Raw genomic sequence first — 24,473 nt, forward strand, 5'->3', positions numbered from 1 at the left:
AGCCTTCCTCTTAGTAGTCTTACCTGAGTGCTGTTTAATCCCAGATCCTCAAAAAGAAATACAAAAATGACAAAAAAAGAAAAAGAAAAAAAATCAAAAGCAAAGACACTTAATGTCAGTATAAGCTCTGAAGAGAAACTTTTCCGTGAACAAAAAGTTGTGTCCTTAGATTAAAAAAAGTGCAGTGAAATGACCCAAACAACAGAGCAAACACCAATAACAAGTCAAAAAGAAACACTGCAGTGTCCTGCATCACAGGAAGCAAAAGTCTGAGGGGGAAAGAGGAGGAGAGAGTTGACCCAAAGTAAAGTACTTTGGGGAGGGGGGAGAGAACGGGACAGGAGGCTGAGTGAGGCAAGAGAGGGGAGAAATGGAAAGAAATGCAGTGAAAATGGAGAAAAGAAAGAGCAGGAGTGAAGAAAAGTATGAGACAGAAGGGGCACTGAGTAGGAATATGTTGTGAGAGGAGGAAGAGGAGGAAAGAAATGAAGCCTTGATTCTTCTCCTTCAATGAAATGTGATTCCTTTATGCGGAATATGAGAGCGAGCGAGGGAAAGTGAGAGAGAGACTGGGGGGAGGGCTGGTGAGAGCGCACATGAGAGGAGGGGGGAGGATAAGAGTGGTGCATTTCTTTGAATAGAGAAAAGGTTAACAACATAGATGCGGCGCATGTAGGTTTTTTTTTTTTTGTTTTTTTGCTGTGAGGGGCGAGGACAGATTATTCAACCGCGACCCCCCCCCCCCCCCCCCTATGGCAACGCAGCTCGCGGGCGAATAATCTGACCTCGCTGAGTGTGTGTATGTATGTGTGTGCGTTTGTGTGTGTGTGAGAGAGAGAGGGAGAGGGAGAGAGAGGGGGCAAATAACTCTGGCTTTTTACTGCAGCAGAATTCATTCACTTTTATAGTGCACTCTCCTTTTCGATGCTCTTCCTCCTCCTTCCCCCTCTACACACTCTCTCCAGCCCCCTTCCTCCATTAATTGGGAAGAGACAATATTACACTGTAGCGCGTGTGTGTCTGTGTGTGTGTGTGTGTGTGTGTGTGTGTTACCACATCTCTCTCTTTTCGTCCCCAGCTCCAGGTCTTTTGTCTGCCTTGTTTTCCTCATTGTCCTTTTCGATTCTTCCATTAAAAATCAGATTTATAGCCCCCCCCCCCCCCTTTACTCTCTACCTCCCTCTCCTCCTCCTCCTCTCTACATGTCTTCACACACACACGCGCGCGCGCAGTGCATGGGAGAAGGAGAAGAAGTGGCAGAGGGAGCATTGACATAATTGTGCATCGCATGAATCTCAGTGCGGTCGGAGGGGGCTGCAGCAGTGTGTGTAACACGCACACAGGCTGATTGAGGAGATCTAACATTAGTACGGACACCGCACTCTCGGGAGGCAATTAACACACACACACACACACACACATATGCTCGTGCACACAAACACACACGGTGCTGCGCCACCTTACGTCAGAGAGGCATTCTTGGGGAAGAGGGGGAAGAAGCAGGGTGATGGATCCCCAATTTTTGTCACTCTTTTCCTCCTCACACACTCTTGTCCCCAAAGGAAAAGGGTTGCTGCATGTGGATGTGGGGGGATTTCCATGTCTCACTAATTAGGGAGAGGATTTGAATGCCAGATCAATTTAGAGATTGTTAGTCTAGTGATGGCTGGAATAGCAGTTCAGTGAAGGCCGTTGTCAGATCACAATACCTCCTCAGGTCTCGTCATGGTGTCAACTATCAGCCTGTGATGATGCTGACTCATGATCTGCTCACCTGTCTTCATATGTTGCACTCACAAGTTGCATCTGTCTGCTCCAGGATGCTCAAAAACAACTTTGCCCCCCCCCCACCCCCCCTTCACTCACTGCACCTGCACAAGGTCATCTTTTTGCCCTTCCATCAGCTGATTATCAAGTGACTGATTGCACATACAGCTGCCATAAGTGCATGATTCTTTGATTTTTGTATTGCAATGTTGATAATCCACATCTATTTCTCCCTTCTGCTAAAATTTCTGCCCTTTTTCTCTCCTCGCAGACTCCTCAGACTCCTCCCTCCTCCTCCCTTCGGTTTCTCTCATCCTCTCCCTCCCCCCCGGTCCTCTATGCTCAGTTCGGTGTGTGTATCCTCTTTCAAAGGGCGCAAGGGTGGGAACAAGTCGTCCAACAAAGCATGTTACAGCGCAGACATGACTTGTCCGTCGGAAAGCGAGAAAATCGTGATAAACTGCGGGGGGGTGCGGCATGAGACCTACCGGAGCACCCTAAAAACGTTGCCTGGTACCCGCTTGTCGTGGCTCACCGAGCCGGACGCGTTCAGCAACTTCGACTACGACCCCAAATTAGACGAGTTCTTCTTCGACCGCCACCCGTCAGTGTTTTCCTTCATCCTCAACTATTACCGCACCGGGAAGTTGCACTGTCCCAACGATGTGTGCGGTCCCCTGTTCGAAGAGGAGCTGGCTTTCTGGGGCATCGATGAGACGGACGTGGAGGCGTGTTGCTGGATGAATTACCGGCAGCACCGGGATGCGGAGGAGGCGCTGGACAGCTTCGAGACTCCAGAGCCGGACGCGCCGGACGACGAGCCGGCGCTTGGCGGTGCGGACGGGGACTTGAAAAGACTGTGCATGCAGGAGGACGCAAGGAAAGCGGGCTGGTGGAAAACCTGGCAGCCCCGAATATGGGCACTGTTTGAAGACCCGTATTCCTCCAAATATGCGCGGGTGAGTCCAGTCTCTCCTAGAGGGACCAACTTGTGTCTATACTGTTGCATATTCTGCTCGTGATGTTTTAAAGCACTGTCTCAGTCATGATAAGTTTTAAAACTTTGTTTTTTAAATGTTGTTGCCACATTATCATTGAAAGCGGTCCTTCATAATTAGCTGCAGGCTGACTGTCGCTATGTGTGTAATCCCTGACAGGATAGCTTGTATTAAATGGCAGCTCATAGATTTACTGACATTGAATAATTAATGCTGATGGCATAGGAAAATGGAAAAAATAGTATGGTAGCTATATCTAGGCTATTGGTTCTTCTTCTTTTTTTTTTTTTTTTTTATCAAACACATCACCCCCATGTCTCATACTTGATATATTACATGTTTCACACGAGCTGCATTCACACTGAATGCCGTTTTTATTGCCATCATAATTCCTATAGCTACATTCTGCTACTTTAATACATATCAGCCCCCAAACGCGCCATCCGCTGCGCCTCCTGCATCCAAACGCCTTCATTAGGTCATATTTGTCCGTTTACGATGCACATCAATGCGCCGTATTTCAGTCTTATTTATTGTAGCACCGCACTGAGGACGCTTACACAAATCATCTGTGTTAAAGTCCTTTCCCACATTTGCCCGTGGTACTGCTACAGCTTGTTTTTTTTTTTCTTGCTTTTCTTGGCTGTCCCAGTTGAACATGTCTTTTACGCACGGGCTTTATTGCTGTTACGCACAGCTTGCTCCTATTCTGGGAGACCCTATATTGTTTTCATGTAAATATTGAATGATTTCACCTCTTAAAAGCAAACGGCATTTGATCATACAGGTATAGGAGTAACAAGTACCCCTGACTGTGTTTTTGATCATGAAAACAGTTACAGTGGGCTTTTTATTTTCTCTGACCCTCCAGTTACAGACAGATCCAGCTGCTTGATCACAGCTGCTTTGATTTGTTTTTTAAGTGATATAGTTTGATCATCCTTGTCTTGCACCCTGTCCGGGGCTTTTTGTTGGCACTATTTTTGCTGTTATGACGCTGTGAATGCATGCACACTGTAGGTGCACATGCAAAACCAGACAGTCAGCAGACACCTGCAGTGGCCAGTTCATAGCATCATGCTGAAAATAGCTGAATGTCTTAACAAAAACACATTAAAACCATATATCACTGCACACTCAGCAATACATACTGTATCTGCAATGATTGAGATGACAATTGGTGATTGTCACACTATTCCTAAACACACACACACACCTCTTCTGGCACCAGGTATAGATCTGCATACCTGGATTCAGTTTCCTCCAAAGGAAGAGGAAAGCATCGAGCTGTGACGGACAGATAGTCTGGTTTAGGCCACTTGATCCGCCTCTCTGGACTTGGGATCAGGCAGGAAGTGCTTCTCTAAGTGTCACTCTCTCAATCGGATTGATTTCTCACTATCCCACCTCTCTACCCCTGCTCCATGCAACAAAACAGCCCATAGCTGGGTTTGCAGTGTCCAAATGTTGCATGAGATGGCTTTAGGTTTTGGAATTTCAAATCACATAATAGATATAACAAGCAAAAAGGTGCTTGACATGTTTGGTAGATTTTGTGCTGAATTTCGAATAATCATACAGCAAAAAGATTTGCAGCATTCCTCAGACTGAAGCTACTGTACCTGCTGCCTAGCTGCTAGAATGCTGTATATTATGTAATGATCACTTTCACACCACATGCACTGGTTACAGTGGCCAAGGTCTCATGAATCGTAACAAAAACTAACATTCATTGAGTGTGATGATTGCAGATAGTGGTGTTTGTGACGGCACATTGGGGGGGTATGCAGAGTACAGAGCAGGTAGAAGGTGGGATTCATTTCAGTGGCTGCACAACACCAGCTCTATTTGTGGGTGAACGCATCCCTGTCTCTCTCTGTAGGTCCAATATGACAGAGCTATACATCAAATACTGTTGTGACCCAGATCACTTATTTTTTTTCCCCATCCTTCCTAAGAGTATCCAGTCCAACGTGGCAGAACCTTTACGGTCCTGAGAGATGCAAATTATATGTGGAGTGAAAAGACGAGAGAGATGGAGAGAGGCTAGGACAGGGGAAAAATGAGATGCTGATGTGGAAATACAATGAGACAGATGAGAGAGAGGGACAGAGGGAGGAAGCGGGGGACGGGAGGAAATAAAGGGAGACAGGAGCAGAGACATTACTCTAATGATTTAAGGGGGTTTTGTTTGCATGGCTGTGATGTAACGCGTCAGCAATCAATGTTTTGATCAGAGCGTTCGACACGTATGCAGGGCTTTTTTCCCCCCTCTCTCTCTTCTAAAATTCCACCTCCTTCACCGCTCATGATCGCGTGAAGCTCGCTTGTGGAATCTACCGTAGCAGCACACACATGTACAAACACACACATGCTGGTGTCTGTGCTGGCTTTTCTGCTGCAGTAGACACGGGAGAGAGGAGGGGGAGCAATGGAGGAAGAGAAAAGAGGTGGAGTGGGGGTGGGAGAGTGAGAGACGGAGTGAGGGAAATGGAGAAGGGGTGAGATAGTGGAGGAGAATAGAGGGAATGGGGGACTGAAGGGGAGCCTGAGAGGGACACGGAGGAAGAGGAGGAAGAGGGGTATTGAGATAAACAGGGAGGAGGTGACAACCACAGGGAGAAAGACGTTGCATGATGGGGGTGGGGACCCTCGTCTTCGATTATCTGTGAAGGCTTGAGCCATTCAGTCTTCCTACCCCGGCTCTCCTGCCTGCCTATTGATTGATAATCAATTGATTATCTTCTCTTTTTGTCTGTTTTTAAAGCCATTCTCTTTTTCTCGATGACCTCTTAAAATATGAAAAAGCTAACAAGGAGTAATGTTTTCTGTTGGATGGTAACACGACTGGTAACCCACTGACAAAATTTATGGATGTATTAGATTCTGGTTGATGAGGTGTTATACGATACGATTTGCATCTGATTCCTTTATTGATCTGTGCCTGGTTGACATAGATCTTGCCATGCAGCTAAGACAACATGGACTGTTTAATGGTCATAGTTAGGGATGTGTTTTTTGGTTAATTTAGCTAGTGATAGTATGACACCCATTAGCCAGTAACTAATATTACACTCAATGAATGTTAGTTTTTAAGAAAAAAAGAAGGCAAAACTTGAAATGCAAGAGGCCTTTCCTTTTAGTCCGATGCTCCATTGACTCAATGAGCTATGCTGCACCATTTAATGGTGGTGAAATTTTAATATTTTGTAATGTAAATGTCTTGCCTTTATTTTATTTTCTCTATGTAAACATGGTGCCCATTGCCTGCTCTCTGGGTAGGCAAAACTATTCTCAGTGGTTTACCGACAGTTAACTGTTGACATCCCCAGTCATCACTAGAAAATAACCATTAAGATAGATCTTTTCGGAAAATAAAGATAGAAAGATCTTTAAGAAAGTTAAAATGGCACATTTACTGAAAGGAATGTTAAAATGTTGTTAAATGTATCAGGTGTAAGTAAGTGAGTGGTAAGGAGTAGTCACAATACTGGTATTTCTTACTTTGATAAAAATTATTATTTGATACTATTCTCGATTCCACGGGGTAAAATTGACAGTGACAGCATAACATTTTCATCAAAAGATAAATATAACAAGGCTTTAACATGAGGACAACTTTTTTTTCTTTTGATTAGTAGTAAAGAACAGCAGAATGACTGTAGCAAACATTAACAACAAGAGACAGCAAGAAAGCGCAGCTGGTATTGGTGTATCAATACTGCAGAAACTGTAAATGAAAATCAAAATGTCTCGATGAATTTATAATTTTGACAACAAAAGTTACCAGTGTCCTGCATCACCCACTAGTAGGTTGAGAACGCCATTATCAGCCCATGAAATTCCAGTTGGCATTGGGAGCAGTTTCTTAAGGTTTAGGTTAAGGTTTCACACTAATTATGTCATTAGGTTTAGAAAAAAAATCATTCACTTAAATAACTTAAATGTAACATCACATAACAAATATAATTTCAATAACTCAACATTGACTTATGGTTTCAAATGGGACACAAACACCTCTCTGGGTGAAAGTCCTGTGTTTGTTTGACCCATTCACTACCGACCACCTCCCTAAGCCGACTATATTAAGTATGCAGCTTTGCAAAATGTCTGAATAAGGGAAGATGAATGAATGTGACATACTGTAGCTTAAAACAGTGTAAATTCTTTGATTAATAGAAATGAGATGCAGAATTTTCTAAAATCTGCTTTACCCTTTTTTTTTAAAACAACTTATATATGAATGCCACTGCTGCCTATATGCATGGTGTCTCATAATGCTGTCCCACTGTCCCACACGTTTAGCTGTGTTTTGGTCAGTTTTGCACCAGAAGGGCACAGTTGTCTTTGTCAGCAATCCCCTGACAAAGCACCATTTGTAGCTCAGCATGTACAAGATGCCCCTTTGCCCCCCTCCAAACCAGACTTTGTATGCTTGTATCTGGTTCATTTTCGGGGGAGCAGCACTGTGTCCAGAGCTCCCCCCCCCCTCTCTCCCTGAAGGTCATGTCTTGTGGTTCATTGTTTGCTGTCCTTTTTCCACAGCGTTCAGTGCTCGAGTGCACAATGCTGTCATAAACACAAATGTGACCGGCCGCTGTGCTGGGCAGCCTCAGAACAGGTCGTCTCTGGGTAGAAAATCACTGTGGTGGACAGAAAATAGAAAAAAGTTATATTGATATAGGTGTCAGTGTACATATAGATATGGTGTTGGCTGATCAAGATCGCCCAGGGCAGGGTTTGGATGATGTTTCCATTTTTGTCTGGGACACTGTGTTACATTTTTAGGGGAGAAGACCTTGTGATAGAGAAGATGAGTTCTGCATGGGTTTAAAATTTTCTCCAACTAAAACACTCTCAACAAAGCATGCTGTCCTCATTTGATTTTAACCAGTATCAGACACTTTACTATATACTAGGTCACTTCTAATTTGGAATAGTCTTGTGAGATTTTTTTGCGCTAGTTTTGTTTGCCCCAGAGCCACGTAATTTCATGTACAGTTCCTCCTGACTCTGATCGGAGCTTAATGGGAACTGTGGTGAAGGTGACAGTGAACCTTCTGTGCAGGACAACAAACCCTGGGCTCTGCCATTTCTTATTCCTCTGTTATGTGTTGTTTATGCCCATTATGCTCCAGGGAGAGTTAACATCACAGCTGCCACTATCATTACCTGTATCTTAAAAAGCCTCACCCTAAAACTGCCACAAAGAGGTTCCCTCTTCTTGGTGAACAAATGTCCCGTCTTGAACCTCAGAGCTTCAGTGTCCCTCGCAGTGTCCCGGGTGTCAGCGATGATGTGAAATCAAGATGACGGTGCTCTTTTGTGAACTGAAAGGTCTTAAGTGCGTTGAATTAAACTTTTACTTTCAGCAGTGGGGTTTGGTATTCGTGCTTCCAAGTTGTTTCCATTCAAACCTCGACCCTGCTGAAAGGCCTATTTCCAACTTCCATTCTTATGCCTCTCCCTGTGGGCTGCATCTGAAAATAGCAAAGAGAGGGAAAGGAGGCCTTAATTTCATTCGCTGGTGGCAAATCTATTCCTCCATTACTGGTGAAAGGACGGGACTATGTACTTGTACGTCCATTTAGCGCATACTTAGAAAATACAAGTCTGAAAATAGCTGAAACGCCAAACCTGTCTTGACAGAGAAAGAAAAGGATTAAGGGGGGATATTGTGAAGTGCTCACTAAGTTTATTAAGGTAAACTGTTTTCCTCAAGCTAATTAGTCAACCTGCTTCTCCTCTGCCTGCAATTGGTAAATGTATCGTGTTCTGTTTCAATTTTCCCTGACAATGTTTTGTACCGCAGGCCTTCTCATATTGTGTTTGCATCCTCGGAAGTCACAGTCCCCGGTTTGCTGCCTTGTAACTTGAGCACCGTCTGTTGGCGATACTTTACTGGATAGATGCTTGATGTCCCATAACAAGGGCAGAGACATGATCTCTGTGTTAAATAAAAGTGCATAGGCATAGATTTTAGGGGGGCACAGGCTACACGTCCCACTTCATATTTAGCAACCCATTTAACACGTGCATTTATCAGTTCCAATAAATACATAAAAGTAACGGAGAACACTTGTTTATGAACTGCTAGAATCGACTCATAGACTGTTCTGGGAAAGTATATGGTTGCAGTACACAACCTCAAAAACAATATTGTAATCTGCCAAAAAACTGAAATAAGATGAAGCAAGAATGCTTGGTTGAAATGATGCAGAAAAGGTACAATTTTTTTTTTTTTTTTTTAATTCAGTGCATTCAATGCAGGAAATGAAGGATTTGACACTTAAAATTTCCTGGTGGAGAATCCCCAGACCCCTCAGAAGCCCTTTAAAGTAGGGCTGCAACTAATGATTATTTTAATTACAACTAATCTGGCAATTATTATCTCAAGTGATTGATTAGTTTTTTGGTCCATAAAATGCCAGAAAATGGCAAATATTTCAGTAAAAATGTTGATCATTTTTTCCTAAAACCCAAGATGATGTTCTAAATTGCCTTTTTGTCCACAACTCAAAGATATTCAGTTTAATATCATAGAGGAGTAAAAAAAAAAACTCCAGAAGATATTCGCAATTAAGAAGCTGGAATTTTTTTTGATTGTTTTGGCGACTGATTTGGCAATTGATTTAATAGCTGACAACTAATTGATTAATTGGTTAGGCATTGCAGCTTTACTCAAAAGGGTGTAAAAATTGGAAAAACACCTCAAATTTCAGTTTTTACATTGGTTTGTTTACCCACAGATTAAAAAAACAGATTTAAGTGAGTTTTAAAGGTGCTGGTAGATATATCTTTCTACCGACAGAGCTAAATAGAAAATAAGTGAGAAAAATTGATACATTTTCTTATTTTTTGTTATCCAAAACAAACAAAATTTAATGTTCCCAAGTCAAAATATTGTGCGTTTCGCAGCCATATGTGTAGCAATCTTGGATTTCCAATAAAAATTGAAAATTGGCATAACTTTTCAACTTATACAGAGATAAATGACCACATTTTTCTAACTGTCATGATTTTAACAAGTTACATACATTAAAACTGGAAAAATATAAAAAAGTAAAGCTAACTGCTTATAGCTAAGCCAAGCAGCCGCTGGCTCCAGCTTCATTTTAACCGCACGGACATGAGAGTGAGAGTGGTATTGACCTTCTCATCTAACTCTTGGCAAGGAAAGCGTATTAATGTCAACTGATGGCTTAAGTATCACATTCAATTTCTGACAGATGCATTTAACATGTAATACTGTATGTTGCAAAACTTCCCATCACTCCAAATACCTTTCTTCTACTCTTTATGTCCCTCTCAGCCATCATCTTCCTCCTCCTTCCTCCATTTAGCCGTGCTGGTTAAGTGCTGAATCAGCGCTCCACACCACTGTGCTGACAGTCAATTAGTTGGACCTTGTGGTAAACCCTGGACATTTTGCTCTTATGCTCTGGAATCAAAATGATTCAGGACACTGGCATGGTGGAGAGCTCACATGGTGCCAGAGCCGATTACAGTGGTGGGAGTCTGAATTCTCTAAATGGGGCAAATCTTGTCAAATCGCACGAGAGCAGTGTATTGTGTACTATAATCGCACAGGCCGCCACACACATAAGCACATGTAAACAAACAAGTACGCAGTGTGCTCATGGAGACAAAGTAGTTTTAACTGCGTGCTGAATCAAAAATCCTTTCAGTGCATCAAGATAGTCAATTATTCATAAGCAATATCCAGCACATACTGTAACTAAAGGGAGACTTAATGTGGTATAGAAACACACTTACCCACTTCCCTTACAACATGCATCTTACATTTGACCCCCTCGACCACCTGGCTGAACATAAATCACTCTCATTGCGCTCACCTTCACACATTGGCCCGTAGTCTGTAAGTGTAGCTGCCCATAAACCATTCAGCTGAGCCTTCACTTACTGCACACAGATAAATCACATCTTTTGACACGCCTCCACATGTAACGCTGCAGATCACTCTCACACATGACAACGTCCCAAGTTTGAGGAGGACTTATACCAACAAACTGAGTGGTAATTAGCTCACAGGAGACATTACAAACATGACTTTGAATCAGCCATCATTTTTAGTGCTGAAATCTAAAGGAATAATTGCATTATTTATGGTTGTATAGATTTTTTAAAAATATGAATCTGGTCAAGTGAATGACCTGAAAAAAATTGTGAAAAAAAAGCAGTTTCTCATAACCAAAGGTGACGCCTTCAGATAGCTTGTTTTATCTGACACTCCTTTAAAAAATCCAACAATATTCCCTTTGAAATAATAATGAGAAAAAGCTGCACATTTGTGATGTTAGAACCAGGAAATGAATTGTATTTTATACTTAAAGTATTAATAGATTATCAAAATTCTTGATCTGCTACTGTTTTGTTAATCAATGAATCAATTAACCAGTTAATTATCTCAGCACTAATGATGTTAAAATCATATTATTAAATAATATTATAGAATACTGTGGTTGAGCTTTTTTAGTAGATTTTAGATAAAATGTCATCTTACAAAAGCAAGAACTTTAAAAGCACAGTTCAACCCAAAATCAAGAATACATATTTTTCCTCTTTTCTGTAGTGCTAAATATCACTTGAGATTATTTAGTATAAATAGAAGAGTGTAGGAGATATCAGCCGTAAAGATTGCTGCCTCCCTCGAATATAATAGAACTAGGTTTGAAAAACTCAACAGGAATGTCTTTTGCCAGAAATCATAACTTGGTTATTCAAATTAATCCACAGATCTTATTTTGAGCAATTTAATGCAGAAACTTTTTTCTTTTTTTACCAAAAAAAAAACGTATCACCATGCAGATGGAATCAAGCATCTACTGCTAGCTCACCTTGCACCACCGAGCTAGCTAAAGTTATAGCTCATTAATATTTACATCTTGCACGGTCACGAGCATGAGCCTCTTGTACATGAGTAGATGTATGCTACTCCTGTGTCGGTGATACAGTTGGCAGGTGTAGTTAAGTAGAAAGAAAACAGTTCCCACATGAAACTGCTCACAACAAGGTCTATGAATTATCTTGAGTAACAGGTCATGAATGCTGGAAGGAGACGTTGAGTTTTTCCAAAATATCTTTTATTTTTGGCGCTTTGAGCTTCAACTCTCACCGAAACAATCTACACTGATGAATAGCACTACAGCTAAGAAGTAAACTATGCATTTTAAATTCTGGGGCGAACTGGCTCTTTAATTTGTGAGCATCTCCAGCCACATCTACACTTGGGCTGCGACAAAGGATTATTTCTTATTAACAAATAATATGCAGATTATTTTTTAAATTATTCTATTAATACATAAATGTGAGAAAACTATAAAAAACAAACAAAAAAAGCAGCCACCACATTTTCTTAAAACCCAAAGTGATGTCACGAGACACCTTGTTTTGTTTGACAGACACTTCGGAAGCTAAATATATGCAGTTCACTATCAGATAACACAAAGACAGCAGGAAACACTCATAATTAAGAATCTTTATCTGTGAATTTTTGGCATTTATGTCTGAAAAAGTCTGCTTTTGCTTTGCTGATGATAATGTCCTTGATGAAGCGTTTAGTCTATAGTTGGCCACATGTCGTTACCCTTTGGCACTTAAACAGTCAAAATGTATCCCTGCTCATTCCTTTGGAAAATGACACTGGAGGGCATCACTGGGACAATTCCTGTGTGACCATCTGCTTCCTCGTGATTGTCCCTCCTGTCCAAGTGGCAGCAGAGTGGAGGCAGAGCGAATGATCACTTTAAAATAGAAATGTGATCTAGTGAAGTGTTTAACGGTCTGATTCAGGAGTGGATTTGGATGGAGATGTATCAGAATGTCATGTGGAGGTTTGTTGAGATCATTTTCGCAAATGGGGCGTTTTGCAACTTTTTTATTTTTTTGTTTAACTCCAAGTAGCTTGAAATGGAGAGACTGGCATTTTTATACATGCAGTGTTCCTGTTTACCAAAAAGTCCTTGGTGCATGTTCATTTTCTCTTTCATGATGTAGCTGAGGTAGATTATGGACATTTACTCAAGCACGGAGGGACAAAGACAGAGAGAGAAAGGACAGAGGGAGTTTAAAAAAGAGGAGGCATTAAGGCAGTCAGTCATCTAAGCTATTAGAAGAGGGACAGCTTTGCCAAACTTGCTGTACGTGTCCTGAACAATACAAGGATTGGAGATTGGGGGGGGGGGGGGGGTGGGGGTCGCCCGAGAAAGGGGGTTGGGGGGACTGCGTCGCAAGGACAAATGCACATAGCATGCTGCAGTAATTTGGACCGAATACAAAGCAGATGAGAGGGAACGGACACGTGTACGGTTCACTCACCTCCACACAGTATTTGTTTGTCTTCAGAAAGATTTGACAGGACTGCAGTGGGAATTAAATGTAGGGGACCTGAACACTGCAGATACAACACTGTGACGTGTCGGCTAGAGCAGTGTGTGTGTGTATGTGTGTGTATGTGTAGGAGAGCTTACCGATTCAACTGTAGCGTGTCAAGGAGTTGAGTCATTCAGGGAATGTCTGAAACAGAAGTCTGTGTTGTGATTGAAATTTTACCAGAATCACTTCCAAGAGCACTGACCTCAGAGCCACTGTTTCTAGCACTTAGATAAAAAAGAATACGCAAGGATTACCCCGAGCACAAGCTAATTATATCTCTAAGTTCAGTGCCAACCTCCATCACTCCTCCTCCCCAGTCTCCTCCTGCATTCAGGTGTTTGATGAGCCCGACACACACGTGTTTTGCACATATGCAATCATGCAACACATGCAATCATCTTGTTACGTCCCTCCTCTCTGCACGTCTACTTCTCCCAGTCCCACCCTTTTCCACGCCTCACCTCGCTTGCCCTTCATTATCCCGCAGTGTCCTGTGTTAGGTGCTGGGTGACCCCTAGCAGGGTCCTCAGAGTCTTTAACTGCCTGTCCCGGCTCAGACACTGATGTCCTCCACCCATGTTGATTGGATTTCCCTTGAGGTGAGGCACGACTGCAGTTCCTTTGGACAGGAAGAGAGGCTCACAAGAATTTGATCTTTCCTCTCATATTGCTCTCTATTGTCAGTCTGTTAATATCAGCTATCATGGATCCCCTCTTTGAAATAAGCTGAGGGGCCGCTAGATCAGTGCACCTTAAAATCTAGACTATTCTGCAATGGTAGAACCACCACAATCAAAATGTCTGTCATGTTATTGCAGTACAATGAGAAGGCTGCTTAGGTTTTTGCAACAATGTCACAGATGTAGCACTAAAGTGACTGATCAATCAATAACTGATATCCATTGTTTAGATTAATTTTTACATAAGATTCCAAACTTTAGTTGATAACAGCTCGCCAAATTTTTGCTAGTGTTATCTAGCATGCAATGGTACCACTGGATTCAGTTGGCGATTAACATGATAAAAAAACCCAAACCAAACCAAAAACCAAAAAAAAAACCACATTATTTAAAGACCTGGGTCACATTGCGATTAACACATTAACAGACCTAATTATTAGCTTTTAAGTCAATATAACAAAAATACAGTTACACATATATTATCATTCATTTGGAGTTGTGTTTGTGTCAATCTGATAAACATAAGTCCAAGATAAACTTTCCTTTTAGCTCTGATTTGACTCTTAACCAACTCCTGAGTGAAATATCTCTTTTGCTGCTAAATTCTCCACTGTTTCCACCAGGTAGTGTACTAACATTGTCTGTGCGCTGTTAAGTGCTAAGCAGGTGACAAACAGAGAGTTTATCAGAGCTACTGCAGCTGAAATAAACATGTAAGGGCAGTAACAGTGAATCAAGACAATAAAATTGTGATCGGAAAACCCAAATGATGAGCTGAAAGACGTTAAAATGCTCCCTCAAAATGAGGGGAACAGCTGGGTCGGGTAATAACTTTTTGTGGGTTTGTCACCATAAGCAAACCCCTTTCATATAGAAGTGGGCATTTAATCTATTGTTGACATAACAATATAGGATATAACTGCTTTAAAATCAATAAATTATTATGGTAAATGATTATTCAGATTCATGAAAGTAATAAATGCAGTCAGTTTCTTCCTATGTGTTATTAACTGTATTAAGTGGACTTAAAAAATTTCCTTTGCAAACAAATATAAACAAACACCGCTGAGCTAAAATCAACTTCATCAACTTCAGTGAAATGCAGTTATGCTCTTGACCTGTCTTGAAATAAAATCCAGAGTCCTCTTTTTCTGAGATTGAGACAATGCTTTGCTTATATGCGGTTAAGTCCGAGACGAGACCAAGACCTTCAAAAATTTGTCTTGAGACTAATCTTGAGTCAAAGACTGATCTTGACTACAACACTGGCTGTAAGTGTGGTTAACATTCTTAGACACGTTTCACGGACCATGCCAGCATAGCTTAAACTCACATGAGGAAGCCTTGAGGTTGAGGGTCATAAACGGCTAAAAGCCACTGAAGTTATTCATAATTCAACATGCAGAAAAAATGCAACACTGAAAAAAAGACATCTTTTCTGTACTGCTCTCTCTCTCTGCCTTCCCCCTCAGTTTTGCTTCTTGTCCATTTCACACGCCATGTCCCTGAAGGGAACTCTCTCTCTTTTGACATTTTAGTTGTTCTCTTTGTCTTGTTCAAGAGTGTTTGGCTGTTAGGTTTAGGTTTTTTTTTGTAATTTCAGCCTAAAGTGGTGAAACCTTCAATAATTCTGCAGTGTTTCTCAGAATATAACGGTAACCACAGTGATGATGATGGTAAAAGTGAAGGCTATTCCTGTAACCCACCCAAGGTTATACTCAAGCTGCACGCTAAGTGGCTACTTTGGAAGTCTCTGAGTGATGTCCGCAGTCGTTCACCTAAGATAATAGATTAATCATCCGATTTTGAGTCGAACCCGTTGCTCGGGATGCCCTTCAGTAGAACGTTCTAGATTTCAAGTCATTAAAATGTTCATTTTTCATGCCTCATTCATGTGCAGATTCCACATCATCCTTCAATGTCTTCTTATCATTGCTGACTCTGCAGCAGTGGTCGCCCATTTGCTTTGCCCTCTGGGAAAGACTCCACATGCTCAGTCTTCCCGGACGCCGTTCATCATACTAATGCTGATCAAACATCAAAATCAGTGTACGTGGAACAGAAGCACTCTTAATCAGAGGCAAAATCCTTTATTTGTCTTTCTATCTCTGTCAAGGTCACTCACCCCTGACCTCACAAATCTTTCATCGAACAATCAGCAACCGCAGCTGAACGATGACAATTCTTGCTTCTCCACATTCAGCCTTTTACGCCAGCTGTAGGAGCAGTATTTGGCTTAGTCCTGTCCTTGGTGCCTGAAAGCAGAGGCTAACGCAGTGGTTGTCATGGTGACAGAGAGCCAGGCAGGGCTGTGGTAATACTGTAATGATAAAGCTCTTCTGGATGGTGCCGCAGTAAACACAGCGCCACTAGGGTCCCGTTAAGGAAGAGCGCGGCGCACCGCCGTGCATGCAAAAACGCCTGTAGGGCTAATATCAGCTCCAACAATCTCTCCTTGGTTATATCACTTACATTCATGCTCTCCCAACACCTCCTCCTTTTCTTCTCCTCTATCTCTTTATTGCACTCTCACTCTTCCGTGCCCTGCTCTCTCTCCTCTTGATTGGTGAGATTCACGTCATTGTCTTCTCTCCTCCGCTCGCCTTTTCATCTCCTCTCCCTCCGTTCCTTCACTCTCTCTTCTTCATTCATCCATCGAAACACAATCAACGCTCTCTATCATCAACTTCCTTTCACAGTCTCTCTCTTTCTCATTTGCCTCTCTCTCTTTCTCTCTCTCTCTCTCTGACTCCCGCTCTTTTAAATTTATGTTGATGATCTTTCCAAATCTAATTTCAGAGTCTAGAGAGCGGAGGGAGACTCTATTGGGCCTTGAAGGTCATTGAACTGCAGGTGGTCACACATGGTAGCTTTACTGTAGGGGATTCAAAGCATTAAGTCGCGCACAAACATTACAGTGTGCCTCTGGATCACATATTCAGAGCATTAACGCGGCCGTCCAGACCAGACCACACACATACCTTCATGTTGCAGCGAGGAGAGGGATGCAGGGAGAGAACAGACACAAAGAGCCCGAGGAGATAAATAAGTGTGAAGTGACAGATTGCTACTCCTCCTTTTATCATCTTCCTCCACCTCTTTCTTCCTTTCTCTCTCTGTTCATCCCTCTCCATCACCTCAATGCAGTGCTCATGTAGTTACCACTCACTATCTGCAATCTGCGCACACACCTCCTGTGCCCATAGGCTGTTTGTCTCGCTCACATTGTGAGTCATGTCCACACACACACTTCTGCCAGGCACTTGACGCCTACACATGTAAACACGGGCACATACAGTATACACACATCCACACCTGTAGCTTTAAGTACATTTTTCGCAGCGGGGGTGCGTCTCCGTCACGCAGCAGATCTCTGCTTGACATGCTGCTGCATATTTAAAAAGGACTGGCTGCTGTGATGGATTGATCAATATTGATTTGATGTTCAGATCTACAGTGTAATCCACTGTGCTCTGCCATCTTGAAACACTGTGTCATTTAATTACTGAAACAATGAATGAGCTTTTGTTTCATCTGCAGCAATATTGTATTGTGGCTTTTAACTGTATCATGGTCAAATTAATTACAGTACAGTACTGTTAAGCTGCACTTAGCAAGCTAATAGTTAAAGTTCCAGTGTGTAGGAATTAGGGGAATATATTAGCAGAAATGGAATATAATATATAAAGTATGCTTTGATTAGTGACTGAAATAAGAATTGTCATGTTTTTTGTTACCATAGAATAAGCTGTTGATGTTTACGGGGAGTAAATCCTTGCCATGTTGCACTGCCTGGACAAACCACACACTGGCTCAAGATGGGTCAATATGTGTTTTTGTGGTTTTTGCGTTCATGCTTTGGCCACCGTAGTTAGCAGCCCCTCCAAGACAAGCTGATCAACATAAAAAAAAATACTGACTTTTAGTCTGAAATTGCTTTATAGAGTGTTCTTACCGGTTTTAATCACTGGCTTCATTTGTTTTAGAAAGAGACCGTTTTTACCGGTTCAAATTACCTGGTCCATTGGTTTTGGAGAGGAAATGACCTTGATGGATAGTTAGGCTCCCAGCAAAAACCTTCTCAGCAATGAACACTGAAGGAATCCAAACCTGGAGTTCATGCTTGGCACATAGGAGAAGTTTTAGCTGGTCAAAATCTGCAATCCCACCACTATATTCCACTGAATCCTACACACTGCTCCTTGCAACCTAGTGTTAACTTGTGTCCTTGATTTTCATTGTCACTGGTGAGTTGAGCTGTCTCTGCACAGCATGCCTCCTCACCGTTTTTTCGGAACAAGCTTAGTATTTCAGTCTCAGGTTTGGAGATTGAAATACAGATGTGTTATTTCCTGTGTGTGTAAGATTTCCCACCAGAGTTCCCACCCGACACCGAGGTTTACTTTAGAGAAAGAGGGCGAATCTGCTAATCAGGAGAGACTTTGCAGTTTCATCACAAATCTCCACTGTCTTTGCTATTTTCATACTGTACTAGCTAGACAAGGAAAGACAGAAAATGTTGTTTTGTGTGGGAGTATGTTAATTCAGTAATGTCTGAGTAACAAAATATAGCCTAGGGCTCATTGTTTGGAAACTTATCTGTAATGATATACATTTAGAAAATCTGATCAAGACTATATATATATATATATATATAATATATATATATATTATATATATATATATATATATATATATATATATATGTATATATATAAAAGAGAGAGAGAGAGAGAGAAAGAGAGAGGGAAAAAAATGGTCTTTTGATTTTCGGGTAAACGGTCCCTTTAATCACTGCTATAGAGTCCATTACATCACCTGCAACATGTTCTATGTGTAAACCAGATGTCAGGTTTAGTGTCATTAAATGGGTGTATTTGATATTATGGTACATCTTGCTTTATGCAGCTTTGAGTCAAACATATTCATTTTTTATGTACTGTGGACAAGATTCTACACTATGCAGGAAACACACACACACACACACACACACACACACACACACACACACACACACAGAGAGAGAGAGAGAACCCTCTCTGTCCCTTTGGTTGACAGAAGTCGCTTTTATGGCAACAGCCTGTCATTTAGTATTAGCCTTCAAAGTCCTGATAGCTTTCTTTCTTTTCTTTCTATCATTTCTTTTTTGCTTTATGTCTTCTTCCTTGTCTTTTTTAAAACTCCTCTTTGCATGACACAGTCACATCCCTTTAAGATCATCAAACCCAATACCTACCGTGGGTTATCTGGTAGTATTTCCGCTTATCTTTGTAAAATTTAGATACTCTGCTCTTTCGTGTTTGAGCTAAGCCCACTATTTTGGCATTCGGACCTCACCTTGTCTTACTTTTATCATGCTCTGTCCTTTCTGGTGGAATGCTCCAACTTTTTTCCCTTTGTGCTTCTCTACGCATGGATCCACATCGTCTGGTCTCCCTCCCACCTGTCCGCCCCCTCCAGTGTCTCCACCTGTGTAGCCTACATAGAAAATATGATGCTACTGCAGTTTGTCCACTTGTCTTTGCGTGTTTGTACATGTGTAATGACAGTTGTCTTTAGGTCTGAAACAGGGTTCTCGTGGATCCTTAAAAAGCCTTAAAAGACATTCAATTAATACATTTACAAATAAGGCCTTGATATTGGTATTAAAATGTCTAAAAAGCATCCTTCATAAAACTTTAAAATGCAAAGACATGGGAAATAGGATTTTATGATTTTTTTCAGACATTACATTGTAAAATCTCAAAATAATAGGTAACAATAATTTTTTGTAAAAATAATTTACTGCAATAATTCACAAGGATCAGAATAGTGGAACCAGTTTGTTATATATTACATATAATGATATTATATATTATGTTTCTGGCCAGGATGCTCAGGGCAGTGTAACTACTCTGCTAGCTTGCCGTCATCCCCAAAATGACACGGAGAAGTCCAAATTCAATGAAAATGGGATATTTCACTTTTTTTATTTACAGGGCTTTGCATATGAGACTCAGTTTATTTTAAGTGAAAAGTTTTTCAAACTCAGCATAAAATGTATCAAGGCAGCAAAATCCCACATGGACTGAAAAAAAAAACACCCACGAAAGCTCCCCAACAATCTGCAGGTATTTCCCAGTTCTGTTCTCCCCTCGTCCCCACCACGAAACAAAAAAGTCATGTTTTATGTTACAATAAACACTTACGTTAAATTGTTCCTTACCCTTAGTAATTTATGTCGGCTCATGTTGTTTGTCCCTTCAATTTGTGAAGTTTTTGAAAATGACCTTAAATTTTATTTCGAGTGACATTAAAAAAAGTCCTAAAAAGCATTATATCTAACGTGCCTTAAGCTGCAGGAACTCCGTGAAAGCACCACAGCACAAATAAAAGTTATTTTACTCCTTTTCCACCAACATGGAACTGGTTCTGTTCACGTTCGAACATCTGATTTTTTAACCGTTTTGAGCACGGTGACCAAAAATACATTGTTTTGGAACCCACAAAGTTGGTTACAGACTAACACAAAAAAATAGCAGGTTGTCATGACCTGAAGAGTGAACTGTGACAACATTAGTGGGCGTGTTGTAAAGAGAGCTTGGAATCTTGCATGTTATAGTCTTCTACATCTTCTTGTCAATCAATAGTTGGTCCGTGCTTGTTTTTTGGATAAAAAAAAGAAAAATCTGTAAAAACGGAACAAAAGCTTGCAGGTAATCAATGCGATCCGCCATCGTGCCACGACCGTTTACTTCTCGTTGTGCATTATGTAATGCCTTGAGATAATGATGCATTCCTTAATTATGATGGCTCTGCTCAAATCTGGTGAAAATTTGGACTGGTTCACGAGATTACACAAATGTTGCAAGAATCGGAAAGGAACTGGTTCAAGAACCAGAGCTTATCTGGTGGAAAAGGGGTATTTGAGGACAGATCTCACACTTGTAATCATCCTCAACATTTTAGCACTTTGTACGAGTACCATGCACTGCTCATCTCCCCAGTTTAACCGTTGTTATATATCATTAATGCCATCGTAAGGAATAATGGCAACAGAAACATAAAAAAATAAGTGCCTAACACTTCAGGGCAAAACTCTCCTCGTTGCCCTGATTTGTACATGTGAAGGTTTTCTGGTGTTCAGCCAATGAAGAAGCATCCTGAGCAGGTCCCGCTGGTGCTATCCTGCTTCTCTGGGACAGGGGGGGCTGGTATAGGGGTAGAGGTAGGAGGGTGATTGAGAACCTCAGTGTGTGTGTGTGTGTTTTCATGATACAGAGGGGGAGAGCACTGCAGCAATCTGAGAAAGTAGGTCAGACACCGACTAGCGAGAAACAGCAGAGGAAAAAAGAGGTAGGGAGAAGAGATGGAGATGGAGAGGGAGAAAAAGGCGGGAGAGATTGGGAGTGTGGGGGTGGAGGGTTGTGAGAATGACAGAAGATAGAGGAGCAGATGACCTGGAACAAACCCAACACCTTAAACTTTTTGGGATACAAAGAGAATATCCATAAAAATCACATCTTTGCAACGTCTTGATTCAGTCAACAACACATGTATACCAACATCACATCGTAAAACTACAGATTGGACAATGACTTACATCCCTGACTTTCCTGAAGGTCACTCCTTTGGCGAAACTCTTATCTGCTAATCTCAATAACTACACTGGCTCGGAGCTTTAAGTCTTCTGCTTAGTCTGTTTTTGTCATGAAGGCACCAAAAAAAAGCTGCGAAAAAGAAGCGAGACCTTTTTCAAGAAAAAATAAGCGCAAACAGTTCCCTCCGTTTGCTTAGCCTTCCTCTTTTAAGTATGTTGCTCTTGATATTACATAAGTGCATAATGTCGAAAATACATAGTGACACGCACAATACATTGAAGGCACTCAGGCTTCTTATATATATGGGCTCCACTCAAGTATGAATTACCTTTCTCTTTTGCTCTTCAGGCCATGTCTGTTTTATTATTTATTTGATAAAGCACAAAGTATACTGCATCTATAAATACACTGCAGGGCTTGTAGGAATGGACTGCAATGGGGAAAGATTGTGCAGCAACCTTACACACACTGGTGTTATCACGCTATTGTCATTGATTTAGTGACTAGTGAATGGGTTACAGCATAATAATAAGCTTGGGTACGTATAGAAAGTTGCAGATCACACAGATGGTTGATGCTATGAAAATTGCCTTTGAGCGATAAAAAAGCAGTCTGAAAAATATACTCATTGAGAATACAACTGCTTATTTTTTGCTTTCTATGCGGGAAATTTACCCCAGAGGTCAAAGTTTTGGAAGTAAACAAGTAAACATGGAGCTGTAAGACATTGTAGTAAAGAAAGGATGCCACTTGTAGAAAGGATAGTTATACAGAGGACGCGGTTAAAGGCAAAGCCAATAAAAACATTTTAATTTGAAACAAGGACTTAAATATTAAATATTACAGTTACACCAACAATTAAGCAAAGTTATCTTAAGCTTTACAGTAACAAATGTAAGTCTCAAGTTCACTTCAAGGACAAGATATTTAAAATTTATGACACAAAATTATTAATGTCTTAACTTTGTGGAACAGAGTGTGTATTTGCACCTGGGTAAGAATAGTTACACTGCAGCTATTCAGCTATTTACACCCAGCCCTAAGGCATGTTTTTTATGGTTACCACTGCATGCTGTGATTGGCTAGTAATCTTGACACATCAAGGTCTGAAGGTGGTAAGATTAGGGCAAAGAGGTTATGGTTATGTCGGGATTAGCACTCGCCAAAATTGGATATTCTCTGACTTTAAAGTGTTAAATTTACAAGAAAAAAAACAAACGAAACAAATGCACTGCCAAAAATATCAGGTGATGTAGTTTAAAGAGCGACACAGTCCCTTCAAAGATGTAAGATGTGGTGAGTGAATAGGTCAAATATGGCACTCTAACAGGGGTGACTGGGATTTGCGTCCCATGTGAGACAATATTGGCTTACTATTTTTAGACTTAGTTGACTAAATATGTTCATTTTTTAGGATGTATAAAGGTTCTAAATACACACTGTGTACATAAACTTTAGCAAGTATAGCTGAATAGACCTGTTGGCACCTCAACATAATGAAAGTAAAATCTAACAAAACTGCTTCCAATGCCAGCACTCATTTAATGGACTGATAAGGTTGTTTTTAACCTACAAGGTGATGCAGCAGATGATGTTTGTGTTAACAAAATAGCTACATTCAGTATTCCACTTCAGGTGCGAAGGCAGTGTTGGCTACAGGCACGTGTCTGCAAATAGCCTTTGTGAAATTGCAATTCTTTTTACCTAATATTTAAAGATGAAGTCTTAATTGAAAAGAAAACTCAAGAAAGCATTTTGATGCGGCGGGTCATGTACCCTGTAGCTTTCTAAATATTAAAAATAACTTGTGTAAGTCAGTTGCTGGTTTGCAGGGTCTGACATCATACTGTAAGCCTGTAAACAAATATATGTTTGCTGGAAAACTGCAGTTTTCTTTGACTGTTGCACCAAACTTCATGTTTTGACTGTCACAACACAGAACACACAGTAAGATGTGGGATTTCTCAATTGTTTATTGGATTATGGCCAAAGTGTTTCTTTAGTCTGAGAAGTGGGGGGAACACAATAAAATGTGGGGCCCGGGGGTACTCCCTCTGAAAAATAAATGTGATTTGAATCCCATTTCCTACATTTCTACATACATTTAGGGGCTACAGTCACCAAAACAAAAACTTTGTAAATAATTAAGTTGGTCATCATGCTGAATTATGCCAGAATAGGACTGAATATGCTACTTATCTGTGGCATTTTTTGCAGATTATCAGAGCAAAATCTATAGCTCAGTTGACATTCTCAGCCAGGATCTGATGATTTTGAAAGTTTTTTCCTCCCTTGTCATCCTTTCATCCTATACTGTGTCCTCTCTAGCAGAGTATAGCAAAGAAATTATTCTATTAATTTATCAATCCATTTTTACTTTTCTGTTTTGAATTCAGAATTACATTAATGCATTGCCGTCTCTCATTTTATGCACTTTTCTCTGTATGTCATGTTTTAAGAGGTCCTTTCAGATGAGGGGTCGGGTCTCAGACCACTGAGGCATTAAGTGCTTTACTTATATGAACCCTAATAATGTGTGTACCTGTTTATTTATATTTGTTTCAAATTAATGTTTTAAAGCCAATCTTAGCATAATAACCATATTATTTAAAAACATGTTTATATGGGGTTATGATAATATCAAAATAATCTGACCTTTTTTAATATTAAACTCATAAAACTATTAATAATTTGATCACTGTAAGTCAGAATTTCCTGATGGCACATGATAGGATACTGACAGCACATCTATTTTTACGGCTTCATCGTTCATCACAATCATTTATGACTGTCAGATATAATTTGATCGGGCCTAATGAGTCTGATTATCCTTGGACTTTGATCACAACGGGTCAAATTGTCCTTTCCGGGGCACGTTCACTTTCCCTCCGTTACAAAATAGGTCTTTGCTTTGTTTTTAATTAACTTTTACACACCAGATTTGGGTGAAAAAATAAGTCAGAATGATTCCAACATTTTGGATGTAAAGACGTTAATGTATATGACCATTACAGAGTGAGAAGTAGTAGTTTTGTACATAGAAGAGTATTTCT

General features: G+C 40.8%; 1 protein-coding gene across 4 annotated transcripts in view; it reads left to right on the forward strand.

The window, feature by feature from the left end:
- LOC121959262 (potassium voltage-gated channel subfamily C member 1-like) overlaps nucleotides 1-24,473 on the forward strand; it is a 60,025-nt gene that overhangs the window by 6,486 nt on the left and 29,066 nt on the right. For all 4 annotated transcript variants that reach the window (XM_042508495.1, XM_042508497.1, XM_042508496.1 and 1 more), the window contains exon 2: nucleotides 2,039-2,726. In XM_042508495.1, coding sequence (XP_042364429.1) covers nucleotides 2,106-2,726 — 621 coding nt within the window. In that variant the 5' untranslated portion in view covers nucleotides 2,039-2,105. The remainder of the gene's footprint in view (nucleotides 1-2,038; nucleotides 2,727-24,473) is intronic.

Source organism: Plectropomus leopardus, chromosome 19 (assembly GCF_008729295.1).
Source record: "Plectropomus leopardus isolate mb chromosome 19, YSFRI_Pleo_2.0, whole genome shotgun sequence".
Lineage (NCBI taxonomy): Eukaryota > Metazoa > Chordata > Actinopteri > Perciformes > Serranidae > Plectropomus > Plectropomus leopardus.